At 46.7% G+C, this 15,562-nt stretch overlaps 1 protein-coding gene across 2 annotated transcripts in view; it reads right to left on the bottom strand.

Moving 5' to 3' along the window:
• Positions 1–15,562, bottom strand: part of MDGA1 (MAM domain containing glycosylphosphatidylinositol anchor 1) — a 153,586-nt gene that overhangs the window by 37,442 nt on the left and 100,582 nt on the right. For both annotated transcript variants that reach the window (XM_064648480.1, XM_064648481.1), the window contains exon 11: positions 902–1,079. In XM_064648480.1, coding sequence (XP_064504550.1) covers positions 902–1,079 — 178 coding nt within the window. The remainder of the gene's footprint in view (positions 1–901; positions 1,080–15,562) is intronic.

Genomic DNA, 15,562 nt, shown 5'->3' with positions numbered 1-15,562 from the left:
AAGCTGCAACAGACCTTAAGAAACCCCCACCTAAGGAGTGAGTGATCCTGGGATTACATTGGGGAAGCCTTCTGGCAACCCAAGCAGTTTCCTTCTGGAGCACCCAGTGCGATAGCACCCACTTAGACACCAAAGCTTGGTATCTAAGAGAGAAATCAAAACAGTTTGACACACTGTGGAAGTTTAAGATGACAGGTATGCTGAGGACAACAGACATGTTGTCAGTCCACAGGTTAAGAGGATTGTATGCAATCATGCAAACATAGAAGGAGACGGGTCTGTACTTTCTGCTGAAATATAAGGTCCAAACTCCTAATGGTAGTAAAGAAATAACAGAGTTGTGGAAATGGAGAGAATTCTGAGCTGTTGGGATGCTGAGTCGAGAAGTATGGTCAATGTGTATCAATGGGATGGTTTGGGAATCGTGGTATTGGATAGAGCTACAGATTTATTAGTGGCTAGTTAGGAAAGGAATCATGCATTCAGCTCTGGAAAGAACTGAAGCCTTCTGAAATCCTCTTATTTTTATGGGATTGTGACTAATACAGAGCATCCACTGGCTGTCCTCTAATATGCCAGTGTACCATGGGAAACTGCAGCATGGCTGATGGGGCACTGAGGTTTTGGGGATCTTCTGCCCACAGAGTGGAAAGTGCTGTTGAGTCACAGCTGTTGAGTGATGGTTCAGTGGAGACTGACCCTCAGAAGTCTCTATTTAGTGCTCTGCATTGATGGCAACAGCCAAAATACAGTGAAATGTGATAGCACTGTGCTATCAAAACTCCTCAGCGCAGAGAGGTCCACCCAAGGGTGACAGAAGACCACATCTATTCAGGACCATGTCCCTAGGCCTGGGGCTCAGACCTGTTCTTGTAGCCAGGACTGAGGAAGAGACACCTACGTTCCATGTACCGGATGATGCGGGCAGCCATATCTCCAGCCCCAAAACTGGTGATGGGTGTCAGGCGAACTTCATAGCTCTGAGGCACTTTCAGGTTGGGCAAGATATGTTCCAGCAACAGGCCTTTCTCCATTTTCTTCACAGGAATGAAGGTTTGGATGGTGCTTCTCTGAGACAGCTGCATAGAAAAAGAACCCACAGTGTTATGAGAATCTTGAAGCTGGAAACCTGAGCAATCCTATCCACCATCTAACATACTATTCCACCTCTTCCTATTGTTGCCGTGGGAGTTAGGTGCTGAAAAAATCTCCGGAGCAGTTAATTAGGGGTGAGATAAGAAAGGGTTTATTATGCCAAGGCAAAGATCTTACAAGACGCGCGCGCAGGCCGTGCCTGAGATGTTACATTTTATAACATCATCCATCCAATCCCAGATGTGTCCACCCTGTGGCCTTTACTCCGGTCCGCCCCGGGGTCCACCCCCTGAAAATGGGTCTGGGGTGTATTTCGGGACCCTCTGTTCATCCCATCCTCATCTTCATCAGAGCACAAAGGGAACATAGTCACCCAGTTTTTGACTGTGTTCTGTGGTTTAGGCCCTGATATGCTGTTCTGCCAACAATCTAGGCCTTGCCTTGACAAAAGACTAAACATTTCTGCTGTATTCAGGGGTAGGGGTGATATAGGGAGCATAGAATGGGGTAAGAGGGTTAAGGAATGTGTAAACAAGGGTGCTAGAGGGAAAGGGACAAGGGATGAAGGGTTGCTGCTTTTAAAATCTACTTATAAAAGTTACAAGTATTAGAAAAATAAAAAACCATTAGAGGTTTAAGGCATCACTATAAAGACACGTACATCTGGTTTCTCCATGAGATCTTCATGGTTTGAAAATTCCAACCCCTGGTACAGAACAGTGATCAGGAGACTGAGTTCCCCCTCAAGAGAAGCCTTGGAGTCTTCCTGACTCTAGGGACAAGTTGAACTATGGGTCCTGAAGCAACTTTGTGTCCAGAAAGAATGGTTTCAGGATGGGAAAAATGGACCCAACTTACCCCTATTAGTGCACCAAGGTCCTTGCAAACACAGCATGGCATTTCGCCAAGATACTCTGCAGTTCACAATCACTGCTGCAGAATTCATTCACTTGCTGCCTGGGCCCTGTGGCATTTCATTTGGTGCCTCACTGGGACTTGTCTACTACCATGCTTCCTCAGCAACCTTCCGTAGGATCCATCTTTGAATCCTAGCCCACACTATCTCCGCAGACCAGAGTAAGGGATCTAGTCCAAGTCGGTGGTTGTCTGGAGTCAGTCACAGGCTCTCTCTTTCTCTGATGCCCACTGGAAGGAGCTGAACCCTACTGGCTAAACATTGTTCAGTTTGCTAAGGCAGCAGGGAATTTTCAAGAAAACAATGGGAAAAATATCATTATCAAAATCACCACCACTAAAAATGATGAATTATGTGTCAGTGAAACTTCCCTGTCATGGTCATGCTTCCTTGGTGGAGGAAGGATAAGAATGAGGACTGCATTTTGAAGATACAATTTCCTGCCTGTCGCTGTGCGGTGCCTGGATCCTTGTGGCAAGATACATTATTGAGGATGCTGGTGCTGGTAAAACGACCTTTGGCAGGGCTTTCCATGATCCAGTGTTCACTGTCCCTGACACTAAGCTTTCTCTTGCCTCTGATATATCCTCTAGGTTGACAGTTTCCATCGCAAAGGCAATTTTCCTGACAGGCTGTCTCAGTGTTGGTCATTAACGCTGAAGTTACAGGATTATTGGAACCAGGATGCATGGAGGAAGGTTTACAGCAAATCTGTCAGTGTAGAGAGTGTACGGCAAGAGGATGGAGTGAGGGCACAGTAGGAGCAAAGGCCATCAGCAAGGTAGGGCTGGGGAGCAATGCAGATGTGGCACTTCATAAAAACAAGTTCATTCAATCCCTCCTCTGCCTGCCTTCAGCCCTCACAAATGTAACTGTAAGTTCGAACTCAGAAGCAATGGCTGCCACTGGAGAGCTTCCTGTGCCACAGCCCTGTTCATTTCCAACACAGCCAGGAGCCAACAACCCATCTCCTTGATCAGCCCATAGTTTGGACGGTGCTTCAAAGTGAAGGGGCAGCACTGGACCAGATCCTGTGTTGGGGCAGGACCTGGGACCCCATGGCTGCATGTGGTTCTCACAGTGAAAAACAACTTTGCACCTGCCTTACAGATTGTACCTAAAAGAGACCTTTGTACCTGAGCAGATCAGGGTGCAAGTTGCTTTAAGGACCTACTTTCTGCACCCTCCTCCTCATCCCTGGGCAAGATGGGTCAGAGAGCTGGGAGCTGCTTTCCCGCAGCTTGGTGCCTTCCTGAAAGGTGCCTGGGAGGAGTCCTAGCAGGCAGGACCAGGGCAGGGAACCAAGCATGAACCTGGCACCAAGATGCTGCCAGGATCCATCCGTATCAACAATGCCTCATATGTGCTTGCAAGCTGGCATTCCTACTGCTCAGCCCTCCCATCTGCCAGCCTTCCATACCACTGCTCTGCCAAGCAATGGTAAAGCTGACTCCCAGTGGCAGCGACTTCACTTGGGATCATTAGCACCAGACCCCTAATTATCTGGGAGAAGAGGAGCAGCCACAAGCCAGAAACAGAAGGTTGGAGTGGTACAGCTGGCATAGATGTTTTGGGGAGTGGAACCTCACTGGGAGGGCTGGCAGCAGCTCCTCCCCACAGGCTGCCATGAGCTGGGGTGCTGAGAAGGCAGCCAGTAAATAGGAGGAGGTCAGAAGCCATTTTCCTCATCTAGACATAACCTTTGGAAGAGAAACAAAATGGGAGAGTCAGAGAGAAGCCTGGGGGTGAGATTCAGACAGTGCAAATTTCACCTCAGCTGGGATTTAAGTGGAATTTGGGTATCTAAAGCCTCTGGGAGCAGTGTCAAATCACGTACTCTCCCACATCGTCTAATCCAAGACAAACTACAAAATCAGGCTCCAGTCTGGACTGCAAAGCTCTAGATCCCCCACTTGAGTCTATCCTCAGGGACTTGTGGGTTAAATCAAATAAATATCTGGCTGCCACCAAGGGAAACAGAAATTAATTTTGGCTGGGAAACAGAAATTAATAAGGGCACATACGCTTCCTATGGTTGCAACTTTCCTGCTTCCCAAAAGAGACCCGGACAACTAGGTAATGGGAAAGGCACAGCTGGGGCCCAGCAGTATCTCCTCTTGGTGTATAGAGGGAAAGTTTTAAGAGAATCTTTTCCCTCCATCAAATACTTCATAGCCAACTCTTCTCTCAGCCTATGTCCTGTCTCTATTCAATCTGCAACTTGAACCTACACAGAAACTCACTGCCAGAAAGGCTGCCCTCTGCACATCCTTAGTACGGTCCCTACAGTCCTGGCATCATAACAGAATGTCTTTGGAAAGACTGGCTCTTCTCTGTGAAAGGCAGCATGGGCCAAACATCTCCCCTGAGCCAGCTGCAGCTGTCAGTAGAGAGAGCCAGGTGCCTTGCCAGCACAGTTTAAAGGGCACGTGCCAGGGAGAAAAAGGGGGCAACTCCAGCCAGCCGCTTGCTGTGTGCATGCAGAGCAGGTGCTGGCTTGTAGTCACTAGCACAGATCCAGCAGACAGAGACATTAAGGCCAAGGTCTGCCCCCCTCCCTAAATATCCTTTGCCTCCCTTATTGCCAGCAGCAGGTCTGTGCAGAGCTGCATGCATTGGCCCAGTAGGAACCCATTTTTCAATCCGCTTCAATTGCCAGCTGTTGCCCTTTCTCCCGCTCTGTGTTCTCTTCTCCCATTTTATCCTGTTATCTTCTTCCTTCCACCCTCTTCTCAGCCTCCCTCCTCCTGATCGTGTTGACCCAGTGCTCCAGTTTAATATTGCTGTGGTGCAGTTAATAAAGCAGAGGCAGGCGCAGAGGACAAGGAAACACTGGCCACCTTATTAGAGATGCTGAAGCCTCAGTGGAGGATCTCATGCAACAAGCTCATTCATCACCAGGCTCGAGAAGCTGCCAACAGGGCCAGAACAAGAGCACTGCGCAATGCACAGCCTCGCCTCTGCCTTCACCTCCTTTCATTTCCAATAAAAAGAGGAAGGGGATGGGAAAGGAAAAAAACCCAAACAAATCCACAGTTTCTACCAGCTGGCTGTGAATATCCCACAGGCTGCAGAGGTGAGAACATTCTTCCAGAATGAGTTCACTAAAAACACCTTATGAAGGGAAGAATCAGCCCCATATGGTACGTATGTATTCACATGCAGTGTACGCAACCTGTCCCTTTCCTCTGACACTTATAAGCAGTATTAGCAATCACGAGAGAGCACACTTACATGCTTATATGTACTTAGCCATCAAAGCTCTTGGACCTGCAAACTGGGACTGCCCTTTCTTGTGCCTCAGCATCACATTCTGTTGGTAGGTATTGCCTGTCCAGTCCCCTGTCTTATCATGTGAGCTGGCTTTTGACGCTTACAGAGTTTTTGTTCCACTGTGGCCAGCTGAGCCAGCTCATGGTCCAGGAATACAAATCAAGAGACTCAGAGAGAAAACCAGGATTCCACACTACCTCTGCCCGCTGCTGCCACCTCAGCTGGGGCATTGTCACAGTAGAGGAGTCCAAGGTATTTCACCGCCACACCTATGTTTTCTGTTTATATCAGCTATTAAAGGAAAAAAAGGATGATGTTTTCAGACTGATCTTTAAGCTAGGTACATATCAACTAGAAGACTCAGTAAAGCCAAAGGATATTAATAGACACATCTATCAAGAGTTCATGCTGCGGTTCTGCTCAACAAACCACACCAGGAATTCACAAGATTTGGTGTGACTTGTGTAGCCACACATGTGGTCTCACAACCAGCTGTACCTTTAACTACTATGCATACTTGTTTGAGGGACAAATTAGAAAGAAAGTCTGTTTCATCACCAAGCTCCAAGGAATTGTTGCAAACACTAGCTAGAAAAAAGCACATTAAAATCATGTAGAATCCCCAATAAGCTGATCAGAGCAAAGGAACTGCTCTGCAGCCATCCAGATTCCCAGCATTGCAATTCACTCTTGCCACTCTCTCCTTACTTGTTCTGCTTCTTCAGCAACTTCTCAGCTCAGGGCACAAGCACTACCTCTGCTTTCCAGTATCTCCCATCCAAATCCTTTCCACACATACTCGCTGTCTCACCCTTTTTTCTCAGCCTCATTCAAATTCCCGTGGCTGCTCCTTCCTGCAGCACAAACAAGACAGGGGTCACTTCCCACACTCCCACTCCATTCCCACTAACTAACCACAGACATGGGGTGCTGGGATAGCTCCCAGCTCCATCCCCAGCCTCCTCAGCCTCTCCAAAGGGAGAGGATTCAGCAGAAAAAGGCAGGCTGATGTGGCACAGCAGCTTCACACACAGGCTCCCTCTCTCTGGCAGACTTCCTTACTTCCTGTACAGCTCCACAGAGGAGAACACCAAACAAATGGCAGAGGGATCAGGAGCACAGGTAGTAATTTCTTTGATCCTTCCAGCAGCAAGGAATAATATTGCTAGTAATAGTCAGATCCATCAGGTCAATGAGTAGCTCCAAGGTTGGTGCAATCGTAAAAATCTGGCATTTGTTGACCATGGGATGATCTACTGAACACCTGGTCTACTGACATCTGAGGGGATGCACGTATCTCAGGGGGGAAAAAGAGTTCTAGCACATGAGCTAGTGGGGCTTGTTACAGAGCTTTAAATTAGCTTGGAAGGGGAAAAGGGGTAAAACCAGGCTCGCCAATGATGAGTGATGGGATGGTGTGCCAAAACTTGAAGAAACCAGCACTCATGGGATCCCTCAATCTTCTTCACGAGGTATTTGCTACAGTGTACCACACCTGAAATGTTCCTATACAAATCCATGCACCATGAGGAACAACCAGCAGAACTTGAAGCTTTAGCCCAGTCCCAGAGATTTGACATCATTGGCATAAGTGAAACCTGTGGGATGTGTCCTGTGACTGGAGTTCCCTGTTGGATGGTTATAGGCTCTTCAGGAGGGATAGGCAGGGCAGAAGAGAGAAGGTGTATGCCCAGAGGAAGCAAGGTCAAGTGACTTGGGAAGAATTCAGAGATGCTGCTTACAACTGTAGGAAGAGAATTTGTGTGGCCAAAGCTCAACAGGAGTTGAAGCTGATGAGAAATGGGGGGACAATAAAAAAGTTTTTTCAAATACATTAATGGCAATAGGCAGGATAGAAATACTATCAGCCCGTTACAGGATGAGAATGGTCACCTCACAAACAGGGACAGAGACAAGGCAGAGGTGTTCTTTGTCTCTGTCTTCAACGCAGCTGACGGACCAAGGGGGTCTCAGTGCCCTGAGCTGTTGGACCATGACTGTGAAAATGATCAACTCCCAGTCGACCCTGAAATTGTGTAGAATCTGCTGCTCCAGCTGGATCCTTACAAATCTATAGGGCCTGATGGGATGGTCTCCCTCATGTGCTCAAGAGGACAGTCAGTCTCAGCCAAGCTGCCCACTTTCTCATGATGCATAGACATCCCTGTTTAGCATGATCTAAGGGCCAGGAGAAAGTGACAGCAGCAGAAGAGCACTTTTCTTCTGACAGGCAATACCACTCAGGGTGTGACAGAGTCTCCCATTTGTACCAGTTCAGCCTCTTTGTCAAGAGTCTTGGCTGCATTACATAGCTCTGTCCTGGAGTGCTGCAGGCATCATCTCATACCAGATTTCCCCCGTGGCTGTGACTGTGAGGACCCCATCCCAACAAAGTCCAGCTAAGATATAGCTGCTCCCTTCCAAAGAGAGTTTTGTTCACAATCACACCACTGCACTCAACATGATGGGGTGGGCAGTATCTATGGCCTTAAACTGGTAACAGCCAGGAAAGAAACTTCCAAGCACCCCATCCAAGGGATGGAGGGGACTGAGCTTTGTTATGGTGCTGGTAACAGCTCCTGTGATGAACGTGGGGCTCTGCAATGCAAAACACCCCACTACCTCAGCACACATGCTCTGTCCTCAATTTCTGCCCCAACTGCACCTCCGAAGCTACAGGATGCCTTGCAGAGAGGTAACTTCAAAGAGTACATATCATGGACTTCTGAGTGTTGGAAAAAAAAAAAAAAAAGTAAGTATGATTACAGGATTTATGTGTGTCAGAATTTACAGTGTCCAAGACTGAGAGAAAAATTATCCAAGGGCCAGACCCATTATTCACTGCTGGAGAATGAGAGCCCAGCAGATGAGTTCCACAGGTAAAAATAATTCCTTGGAAAAAGAGAAATGAAAAATGCTCAGAAACAGGATCAAGAGGGAGGCAGGGATAGGAAATTTTAGGAAATCCTCCTAAAAATGAGGCTCCATTATGTTCCACAATGATGGAAAAATCTGCCAGAAATCTGCCCCTCCTCTCCCACTTCTTCCTGTTCACCCTCTGACACATAGCAATGGATTGAGATTCTGATCCTTCATGTCATCTTGGTGGCACAGGGCAGAGAAGAGGAAAATGGTTTGTCTTGTGGGTCCTTTCCAACTCAGCATATTCTGTGATTCTGTGAATTGAACACCACAAATTTGGGGCTTAGTCTCGGTATTTTGGCAGAGGGATAAAAACCCTCTGCACTGGTAGCTCCCAAAGTTCAGAGAAGGGCAAACCATGGACACACTCAAGGACACAGCAGGAGAGGTACACTCCTGGCTGATAGGGCCCAGTCCTCTGTCACCACAGGGGCTGCCTCTGCTTATTAATTTTATGTATGCATCACATCCCCTCTTAAAAGTGGTGCGTTCCCTTTAGGCCTGCTCCTCCCGCTGGATGTCTGTTCCAGAGCCTGACCACCCTAATGTTCTCATTTCCAGATTGAATTTATTCACAAGCAGTTTGCACCCAGTTGATCTTGTGCCAATACTGTCCTTTAGCTTAAATGGCTCTTTTCCCTCACTGCTGCTTGACCCCCTGATATTTTTATAGACAGCAATCACACCACCTCTCATCCTTTGCTTTACTAGGCTAAACAAGCTGAGTACTTTGTGAGTCCTCTTCTAACCCAGACTCTCGCTTTCTCTGATTGATTCTATAATATTTTTCTGCATGATCCCACTTGCTGGAGTTCGGTGCCCCAGCTCTGCATAATAGGATGCAGTGGCACCTCTCCACCTTGCTTATAAGTACCTCACGTTTCACCAAGGAGTACATTTGTCCTTTCTTACACCTGCACCTAACCAGCAGTTACTTGAAGTCAACTCACTCATGCACATTGTTCCTTCACTTCAGTAATTTCCCACTGTAGCAGATTTCTCGTCTTACACATGCATGACCCTGCCTTTGTACCACATCCATTTCATCTCACCAGAACTACTCAAGTAGTTTTCTGTCTTTCGGATCTCACTTAGAATATCCTGATCCTTCACTGAGATGGCATTGTCTCCCAACCTGGTGTCAGCTGCATGAAATTTCAACAGCACAATCTTAATAGGGGTTTCTGAACTGACTGACTGATATCAGCCATGGGAAAGAGGCATACCTACTCTGGAAAAAGCCATTTTGGTAAGATTTGCATAGTGGAGAAATTTGGTTTGGATATAAAGACAGTAATTGTGATGTTTCTTTATAATCTCTTGTCAAACTTCCTGTGCCTGCCATATTGGATTAAAACATTTTCCTTTGTTAGTACTTCATCACCACCTTGGATGAAAATGATGTTAAGCATTAACAGCATCAATTAAAGGGCTAGGGTAAGTTTAAGATGGGATTTATTTCATTTTCCTTGCTTGATAACCTTTACTAATTAGGGGTTTCCAGAGCAAATAATCACAGTGCAAACACAAAGTTGGCATTTACCACACAAGCATACCAGTGAACTGAAATTCATGCCTGTGTTGTTCATCAGTCAAACACACAGGTTCAGATCCTGGGGTTAAGCAAGGATGGATGGCCAAAGCAAATCCATTATTCAGTCTAAATGAGGAGTCCTGGAAGCTTTTTGTCTCAAACTGTCCTTTATCAGGAGGCTCTGTTTCCAGGCTGAAACATCCCCAGCTCCAAAGAGAGAAGCAACTGAGACCTTCAGTAGCTACTGAGGAGAGCTGGAGCCATCTAAGCTGGGAGACAGTCTCTCTCTCTTCCTCTTGCACAGGCAATCAGCTGCCTATCCTCATTAAGTGCCAAGAGCAGCAGTTTATGGCTTCCAAGAGAAGCCAAATTGGTGCTGTCATGAATTACTATAAGTGCTTGTTCCACACTCTTCAATAATGTCTTTCATTAGGGGCTGATCAGAAAGCAATATGTTTTTTATTAGCGTATGTTCCCTGGTCTAAGGAAGAACAGACCTAAATCACTCTGTCAGAGTGACAGTCAAGCAAAAGCCTAAACTGAGGCTCTCTTCTACAGCCCTATTTTCAATTCTGAAGGCACATGCCATCCTTCTGTTTCAGACTGGAAGCTCTATATTGCTACTGCAAGTTCCTACCTGTACTTGACTATGCACTGCAGAGCCTGAAATCATCTCTATGTCTTCTGTATGGGCATAAGTGGATAAGAGACAACATCCCTCGTGTTGCTTCACATCCTCTCTTCCAGACAGCAATGGTTCCAGTCTCTTTTCAGCCTCACATCTGAAAATCAGCACTACTCAGTGCCTTACTGGATCCAACTTTATACTCATCCCTATGTCAGTGAGCATAGTCTCCTCTTCCACCAGTTTCCCTGCACTGGACATGACTGCTTGCAGCTGCACCCACACACATGTCTGTACACTGTGCTGTCAGCACTTCTGGGTCCAAGGAGAAAAACCAATTTGGCTCTGCATAGCCTAAGTTTGCCCAGCTGCAGTGAAGTTGAGCTCTGAGCCACTTTGTCTTATAAGTTGCACTTATGGTTGTAGCTTAGCAAGCAAGACATGCTCCACCAACAGGACCTGCCGCCTCCCAGGCTTCTTTTCTTGGGTTTTCTACAGACCATGGCAGAGCCCTCCGTTAGGGCACCTTCACCCTTGAAAACAACTAATAAAGGATGGGGTTGTTGCTTCCTGGAGCAGAAGTAGCCTTTCTGTGGGACTCTGGACTTTCCAGTTTGGTACATGTAATGAAAGTATAATATAGGCATCATTCCAGAGTCTATAGGCCACCTCTAACTTGACTGCACTTGTGGTCCTGTCTCTAACAAAGAAGAGGCAGCCAGCACAGCATATGCAAGGAGAGCCATACAGCTCCTCTCAATGCTCCATGCTGCCTGCTTCACTTCTTTACGAAACACAGTCAAAACATCTATCTAGTGCCTACTCCTGCTCATTTGTGACTAGCTTTGGGAGAGACTACATCTCTCTTCCAAATCCTTCCCCTTCACACACTCTCACCTCTTATCTCCAATACGTTCTAGAAAGTGAGAGCCAGGGAAAAAAAAATGAAGCCGAGAAAAAACCAAAAAAGGAAACAGAAACAGAAGAAAGAAGTGCAAAATAGGAGGGGGAGCAGGGAAGGGCATGAAGGTGCACAAAGAAAAGATGGTAAAGCAGTAGGAGCAACATGGGCTGACTACTGAAAATAACAGATGAGCAGAGTAAATGGGAGGAAGCTGCATCAGAGCCTATCGACAGGGACTTTTGGAAAGACTCAATAAACAGCATGTACCCCTTGAAGCCACTGAAGGAATGTGGATAAGAAATCCACAAAAAGGACTGACTTTTATCTTTGATACCTGGCAAGCATTTTTCATCCTGCGTTCAGCTTTGTAAAACACAAGCCAACAGCCTGCTGGATATGAACAAGCACAGTGGTGTGAAAACAACATCTCTAGCCTGCAAGGCTGCTCTGAGGGGTGTATTGGTTTGGGGAATCAGATTATCTCTTCTCTCACATTTTCCTTACCCTCAATGAGCACTGAATGGCAGTGTTAGGAGTTAGACAGAGACGAGATTTTCCTTCTAGATGAGTTTTAAGATCATATGAGCCTTTCCAGCAAGATTATTTGTACTGTTCTTCTCAGGCACTGTAACTATTCTGAACAGAACTAAGACTGGAAAAGCTGTTTGGATTATTCCCTTGCACTAGGCAAGCTAAACAATACCCTGCTTTCTCTCTTGCCCAGTCAAGTACTTGAATTGCATTAGAAGCAGTAGTTATGAAAAGTGAATGTTAACACAAAATGTCTGCTGGCACTTTATGAATGGTGAAACACCTTGTAAAACTTTCAGCTACCCTGTTTTGGGCAGATGAGCTTATATATTGGATCCGGGTATGACGGAGTTGATTTTTCCCATAGCAGCCCTCCTAGTGTGTGCTTTGTGTGGGTAGCTAGAAAGGTGTTGATAACACACCAGTGTTTTGGCTACTGCTGAGCAGCGCTGCACAGCATTAGTGCTGTCTCTCCAACATTCCTCCCTCACCAGTAGGTTGGGAGTGGGCAAGATCTTGGAAGGGGACATCATATCCAGGACTGCTGACCCAAACTGACCAAAGAGATATGAAAGGGATGAAGAAGAGGGCATTTGTTATGATGTTTGTCTTCCAGAGCAACTGCTACATATAATGAAAATCTGCTTCCCAGGAAGTGGCTGGACATTGTCTACTGATGTGAAGTATAGAATAAATCTTTTATTTTCCTTTGCTTCTCCATGTGGCCCTAGTTTTCATTTAATAAACTGCCTTTATCTTGATGTGGGTTTTTTTCCATCTTATTTTCTCCACCTTGTCTTGCTGAGGAGTGGAATGATAGAGCAGCTTTGTGGGCATCAAGGTCAACCAACCACGCCTTACTTACTCTGGATAATCACAGAAGAGGAATGATACCATAAGACTGAGGCACTTACCTGCCACTGCTCATATTACTCATTTACTCATATTACTCATACCCCAAACTAATTTTCCCAACTAACTGATTAGAAATTATCTGTGGACTAGGGAAAACCAGCTCAGAAAAACCATGTATCATATTGAAGAGCAATTTGTGAATTCAAAAAGACAGAATTAATCAGACTAATGCATTAGTTAAGCACCATTTGATAAGCTCTCATGGGCAAAGGGAAGAAATCTCAACAGTGGCATTGGAAGATGTTAGGCTATCTAAGGGGACAATCTTATCCCATGGCTACCATCCATTTTCACTGAACTCACCTGAGCCATTCAGTGCTGGTCAGGCCTGTGTCAAGCTTCCCTGTCCAGCCTTGTAAAAAACACTCTGATTCTCTTGCTGACAGGGCCAATGACAACCATGGCTGGGCAGACACCTCCACCTGTAGTGGTTAAGGGAAAACTCCCTTCCTTTGTGCTGAGTGGAGGCTCTGCTATGGTTGACTTAGCCAGTAGAGAGTACATACATGAAATGTGGAAAAAGCTCCTTGTTTCCCACCCCTACCAAACATCCAGCTATCCTTACAACATGGGTAGAAAGGACCTTGCTCTAACAGCAGGTCTCATTAACATATCATCCCCTGTTACACATTGCCAGGGATGAAAAGAGATGGCTCAACGTGCTGTCAGCTGCAGGGACTGATGGTGTGTCCTATTTTCAGGCAGCAGAGAGCAGAGCTGAGGCAAGATCCTTCCCTCTTCACTCCCAAACGCCTGTGGAAAAGTCGCTGCTTTACCCCCAGGTCCTGCACAGCAATCTTACTAAGCTTCAAGGACTGCTTGTCCATCAAATGCTATTGATCAGCCAGTTCTCCTTCCACCAGTGTGTGCCTGACACTCAGTCCCAAACCTCTCCTCCACTTGCAGCCTAGAAAGACAGTACCTCCTTTCCCCTCTCCTGCTTTCCCTGGCTTTGCATCATGCTGGCTGTTCAAACCGTCCACCAAGCACACCTCCTGCTAGTGCACTGGCTTCTTTCTGCATCCTCTTCTACCTTCTCTTCAGGGTTGAGTCCTGCACAGCATCACATATGCCACTAGCACAACTGAAGGCAATGGACTGAAGAGCACAGATGTAATTTGCCTATTCTCACTGCCTGAACAAAAGTTGAAATAAAAAAAAAAAGAGCATCAATAGGGGTATTTAGAGTTGAAAAAAGACTTTTTGCCACTACAGAGTCTGGCTCTGCAGGTAGATGGAATTGTGTTGATTTGAGATCCCATATGACAGCATCCTGTGATCAAACATCAAACTGGCAGACAAGGTAGGCAAAACAGAAGAGAATACTAAAGAAGCTTTCTGACAAATGTGACTTATAAGCCATCCTAAAACAGAAGGTCTGCTTTGAGATTCAGTCCCGGACAAACACTGCAAGGCCAAGTCACTAACACCCAGTCCTAACACCAGTGAGACAGGACCAGCACAGCCCATATCAAGTGAAATGATGAACAGTAGAAGGGTGCAGTTTGTCACACCCCATGAGTTTTTTGGTTGACACAGCATCTCACATGTAGCCAAGGCCACCATCTGCTGCTTCACAAAAAGCCACACTCCCTTCATGGCTGCAGCTGGCTGGGACTGTGATGCTCTAGGCAAAGGGGCTCACACATCCCAGTTCCATGTGCCCTGTCTGTGCTCCACACTGGGCTATCCAGTCAAGTGACCTGTTAGCTGGAGGATTTTTTGCTCCATGTGGCACTACAAGCCCATTCCCTTTTTCCAGGTAACATCAGGACAGTGCACCACAGGGCACATTTTATCCAGAGCAGGTCCCTCCCTAGCTTACAAGACACAACTCCATCCTTTAAGCTTTTCATCTTCTAGTATGACAAGTAGGACAGCCTTGTCTGCTTTTTAGCTATGTCCTAAACCAGGTATCACCTCCTCAGCTCTTGCAGCATCCCCCAGCTGAAAACCCCACCGCAGCACTACTGGGGGAATGTGGCAATGGATTTGTCATACGCAGGATGGAAAAAGTCCTGTCAGAGATGGACTGGTGAGGAAAACAGCTCAAAGCTTATGGAGACAGAAGTCTTTACCGTGGTTTAAACATGTTTCAAAATGGCTTTTTGTATTTTCTGCAGTGTCACTGTCTCCCTCTCCCTGACACCCCCCGTGAAGCTATTGTCTCACACAAGGTGTCCTGGGAAGGTGTCCTGAGGTGTTTCTCATTGGTCCTTTGTTAACCCCTTCCTATTGGCTGTGGACCCTTTACCTGATGGTTTTTTCCGTGTGACCCTGAACTTGTGATTGGTCCCCTTTGACCCTCCGAAAAGCCTTATAAACCCCAACCGCACAATAAACTTCCTCTTTTGTCCATCCCTCCCTGGTGGTCTGTGTGTGCTCCTTGTGGGGTCACCGGACCACGTCCAGGGGTGGGAGGAAGGGCATTCACCTCGCAGGTAATGGGGCTAGCAGCCTAAGGCCTGGAGGTCTCCCCCATTCTCCCTAATCCGCCGTAGGGGAATGCACAGGATGGGACCAGTGGGGTCACAGTGCCCCAGAGAGCTTCAGGATGAGGGCTATGGACCCAATCTGGTCTGCAGCAGTTGCCTTGGCGATGGCAGCATTGTGCTCCAGAGCCAATAAAATGTTAACCCTTTTGTTTGTAAAGCAAATTTGGCCACCCTGAACTGCTCTGCCTTGGGCAGAGCTGCCTTCTTAATGAGGTTTTGGCATTCCCTGGCCCCAGGGTGCAGCCCTGAGGCAACCTCCCAAAGCACTGCTCGGTTTCCCAAGAATCTTCGCCTGAAGCCATGGTTGCATGTGCAGAAGAAAGGAATTTTGTTCACTTCTCAGTGCACAGGG

This window comes from Pseudopipra pipra, chromosome 3 (assembly GCF_036250125.1).
Source record: "Pseudopipra pipra isolate bDixPip1 chromosome 3, bDixPip1.hap1, whole genome shotgun sequence".
Taxonomy (NCBI): Eukaryota; Metazoa; Chordata; class Aves; order Passeriformes; family Pipridae; genus Pseudopipra; species Pseudopipra pipra.
Note: the sequence above shows the minus strand (reverse complement) of the source record. Positions and strands in the feature narration are given on the sequence as shown.